The sequence below is a fragment of the Otolemur garnettii genome, unplaced genomic scaffold, assembly GCF_000181295.1.
Source record: "Otolemur garnettii isolate 467f Iridium unplaced genomic scaffold, OtoGar3 scaffold00008, whole genome shotgun sequence".
In the NCBI taxonomy this organism is placed as follows: domain Eukaryota; kingdom Metazoa; phylum Chordata; class Mammalia; order Primates; family Galagidae; genus Otolemur; species Otolemur garnettii.
In genome coordinates, this window is record NW_003852403.1 from 13,391,365 (window position 1) to 13,395,951 (window position 4,587).

General features: G+C 43.1%; 1 protein-coding gene across 1 annotated transcript in view; it reads left to right on the forward strand.

Moving 5' to 3' along the window:
* Nucleotides 1–4,587, forward strand: part of ASCC1 (activating signal cointegrator 1 complex subunit 1) — a 135,391-nt gene that overhangs the window by 64,183 nt on the left and 66,621 nt on the right. Inside the window, exon 6 of the mRNA XM_012801401.2 lies at nucleotides 4,326–4,462. Within this exon, the coding sequence (XP_012656855.1) occupies nucleotides 4,326–4,462 (137 nt within the window). The remainder of the gene's footprint in view (nucleotides 1–4,325; nucleotides 4,463–4,587) is intronic.

The window sequence follows — 4,587 nt, forward strand, 5'->3', positions numbered from 1 at the left end:
GTCTCACTTTATAGCCCTCAGTAGAGTGCCGTGGTGTCACACAGCTCACAGCAACCTCCAACTCCTGGACTTAGGCTATTCTCTTGCCTCAGCCTCCCGGGTAGCTGGGACTATAGGTGCCTGTCACAATGCCTGGCTATTTTTTTGTTGCAGTTGGGCCAGGGCTGGGTTTGAACCCTCCACTCGTGGTATATGGGGCCAGCGCCCTACCCACTGACCACAGGCACTGCCCACCTCTGTGTTTTTATAAAGAGTCTTTTTTTTCTTTATAAAAAGAGTAAAATTCTTTGGGAAAGCCCATAAGGGGCCCAGTTGCTCTGGAATTAACATAGCCAATAAGGAAGAAAAGATACTCTAGGACCTAAATTTAGATGTCATTCTGTTTTTCCTGGCCCATGCCATCAGGCTATCATTTCCTTTTATTTTAAATATTTTTTTATGAGATGAAATCTACATAGCAAATACATTTTAAAGTGAATGAGTCAGAGGCATTTAGTACATTTACAGCTACCACCTCCTTATTGTTCCATAACATTTTCATTACTCCAAAAGGAAACCCCATACCCATTAAGCAGATGCTCCTCACTCACCCCTTTTCCTGGCCCTGGACAACCACCAATTTGTATTCTGTCTCTGTAGATACTAATTCTAGATATTTCATATAAATGGAGTTGTCTTAGTCCATTTAGTGTTGCTCTAAAAGCATAGATGAGGCTGGGCAATTTATAAAGAGAAGAGATTTATTAAGTTCACGGTTCTGCACAGTGTATAAGAAGCATGGCCCAGCATCTGCTGCTGGGGAGGGCTGCAGGCTGCTTCCACTCAGGGTGGAAGATGAAGGGGAGCTGGCTGGTGCAGATAACGTGGCAACAGAGTAAGCAAGAGAGCAAGGAAGGTGCTGGGCTCTCTTTTTAACATTTAGCTTTCAGAAACTAATAGAGTGAGAGCTTACTCATTACCACAAGGACTGCACCAAAACCATTCATGAGGGATCCGCTCCCATGACTCAGACCCCTGCTGTTAGGCACCGTTTCCAGCATTGGTGATCAGATTTCAGTGTGAAGTTTGGAGGGTCAAATATCCAAACTATAGAAGGAGTCATACAATATGTGACTTTTTATATCTACTTCTTTCATGTAGCATAATGTTTTACAAAGCAGTGTTTTTTAAACTTTTTTTTATCTCGTGGCACAGTTGAACCTATAGTTAAACTTCCATGGCACTTAGATTATGTTGATCAAAAAGAAGAAAAAAGAGTATACTACTGTGCTTTGAACTTCTTTCAAAAATAATTTGTGATCTTCAAAATTTTTCATGGCACACGTAAGATCTCGTAGTACGCAAGTTAAAAATCACTATTTTAAAGGTGTGGCATAGTGTAGCATGTATCACAGTTTCCCTTGTTTTTATGCTGAATAATATTCCATTATATGTATATACAATTTATCCATTCATATGTTTTTTTGCTTTTTTTTTTCTTGAGGCAGAGTCTCACTCTGTGGCCTGGGTAGAGTGTTGTGGCATCATAGCTCACAGCAACCTTAAACTCGGGTGATCCCCTTTCCTCAGCCTCCCTGGTAGCAGGGACTACAGGCATCCGCCAGAATACCCAGTTAGTTTTTTTTTCCTCCCATTATGTATGTATGTATGTATGTATGTATTTATTTGAGACAGAGCCTCAAGCTGTCACCCTGGGTAGAGTGCTGTGGCATCACAGCTCACAGCAACCTCCAACTTCTGGGCTCAAGCTATTCTTTTGCCTCTACCTCCCAAGTAGCTGGGACTACAGGTGCCTGCCACAAGGCCCGGCCATTTTTTGGTTGCAGCCATTGTTGTTGTTTGGTGGCCCCAGACTGGATTTGAACCCACCAGCTCTGGTGTATGTGGCTGGTGCCTTAGCTGCTTGAGCTACAGGCACCGAGTCTTTTCTCCCATTTTTAGTAGAGATGGCGGTCTCACTCTTGCTCAGGCTGGTTTCAAACTCCTGAGCTCAGGCAATCCACCCTCCCCAGCCTCCCACAGTGCTAGGATTACAGGTGTGAGCCACAGTGCCTGGCCTGTCTATTCATCTCTTGATGGACATTTGGGTTATTTCCATCTCTTAGCACCTCTGGGAACATGCATATGCAGTGTTTGTTTGAGTCCCATTTTGAATTCTTTTGGCCATATACTTAGGAGGAGAATTGCTGGATCATATGGTAAATTCTAGTTTTAACTTTTTGAGGAACCACTGAACTCTTTTTACAGTAGCTGAATCATTTTATCCTCTTAGCAGCCATGTATAAGGATTCCAATTTTTGTATGTTATAACCACTGCTTACTATTTTCTGTTACTTTGCTTGTAGCCAGCCTTGGGATATAAAATGGTACCTCTGTGGTTTTGTTTTGTTTTGTTTTTGAGGCAGTCTCAAGCTGTTGCCCTGGGTAGTGTACCCTGGTGCCACAGCTCACAACCACCTCAAACACTTGGGCTTAAGCAATTCTCTTGCCTTAGCCTCCCAAGTTGCTGGGACTACAGGTGCCCACGACAACGCCTGGCTATTTTTTGGCTGTAGTTGTCATTATTGTTTGGCAGGCCCGGGCTGGATTCGAACCTGCCAGCTGGAGTGTATGTGGCTGGCGCCTTAGCCACTTGAGCTACAGGCGCCAAGCCCTCATTGTGGTTTTGACTAGTATTTCCCTAAATAACTAATGTTGGCGAGCATCTTCCTGCTCTTGTTAGTCACTTACATTTCTTCTTTGGAGAAATGTGTATTCAAGTCCTTTTTCCATTTTATTTATTTTGTTTATTTATTTATTTTTTGTTTCAAGATAGAGTCTCTCTATGTCACCCTCGATTAAGTGCTGGGGTGTCACAGCTCACAGCAACTTCAGACTCTTTGGGCTTAAGCAATTCTCTTGCCTCAGCCTCCCAACTACAGGCACCCACCACAACACCTGGCTATTTTTTGGTTGCAATTGTCATTGTTGTTTAGCGGACCTGAGCTGGGCTCAAACCCACTGGCCTCGGTGTATGTGGTGGGTGCCCTACTCACTGAGCTATAGGTGCTGCCTCCATTTAATTTTTTTTATACAGAGTCCCATTCTGTTGCCCTCTGTAGAGTGCCTTGGCATCACAGCTCACGGCAATCTCAAACTCTTGGGCTTAAGTGATTCTCTTGCCTCAGCCTCCCAAGTAGCTGGGGCTATAGGCACCTGCCACAACGCCTGGGTCTTTTTTCATTGTTGTGGCAGTTGTCATTATTGTCTTAGCTGGCCTGGGATGGTTGAGCCTGCCAGCCTCTGTATATGTGGCCGGTGCTCTACCCACTGAACTGTGGGTGCTGCCCTGGCTGTTATTTTTGTTGTTGCTATTGTCATTGTTTAGCTGGCCTTGGCCAGGTTTGAACCTGTCAGTTCTAGTGTATGTGGCCAGTGCCCTAACCACTGAGCTATGGGCACCAGGCCCCCTTTTCCCATTTTAAAATGAAGTTTTCTGTGACTTTGTTGTTGAGTTGTGTAAGTTCTTTTTTTTTTTTTTTTTTTTTTTGAGACAGAGTCTTATGCTGTTACCTTGGGTAGAGTGCTATAGTGTCATAGCTCACGGCAACCTCAAACTCTTGGGCTTAAGTGATTCTCCTGCCTCAGCCTCCCAAGTAGCCGGGACTACAGGCGCCCACCACAATGCCTGGCTATTTTTTGTTTTTGTTGTTGTTGTCATTGTTATTTAGCAGGCCCAAGCTGGGTTCAAACCCACCAGCCTTGGTGTATGTGGCTCGCGCCCTACCCACTTAGCTATGGGCACCATCCTGAGTTCTGCAAGTTCTTTATGTATTCTAGATACTAGACCCTTATGAGATAAATTATTTGCAGATATTTTTGCTATTCTGTAGATTGTCTTTTCACTTGCTTGACAGATAATTTGGACTCAACAAAATTAAAAACTTTTGTGTATCAAAGAATACTATTTTTTCTTTTGTTATCCATGCTTTTAGTGTCATATCTGACAATCCATTGCCAAATTTAGGGTCATGAAGATTTCAATCTATTTTTCTTCCAGGAGTTTTATGGTTTTAGCTGTTACATTTAGGTCACCGATCCATTTTGAGTGAATTTTTGTATATAGAGTGAGGTAGGTGTCCATCTTCATTCTTTTGCATGTGGATATTCAGTTGTCCCAGCATCATTTGTTAAAGAGACTATTCTTTCCTTATTGAATGGTCTTGGTACCTTATTGAAATTCAGTTGGCCATAGATGTGTGAGTTTGTTTGTGGGGTCTCAGTTCTGTTCTTTGCATTTACTTTGGTATAGGCTGAGTTTCTCGTTTTTCTCCCACTGATAATAGGATCATGGCGTTGACAGCAGCATTTTCCAGAATCCCAAAAAGCTTCATCTGACTATAGGGATGTTGGTGCTTTTGAGTGAGGATGAGGTCCAGCAGACACGTGAGATGCTACAGCAGTGTAAAGAAGAATTCATTAAGTGAGTAGCCCTCAGGGATGGGAAGGGTGTTCCATCTGGGCTAATTTCTTTTTGGTATTACAGGCTTGTTTTTGGACTAGGGGGCTGGATGCCATGGGAACAGGTTTTTTTTTTTTTTTTTTTTT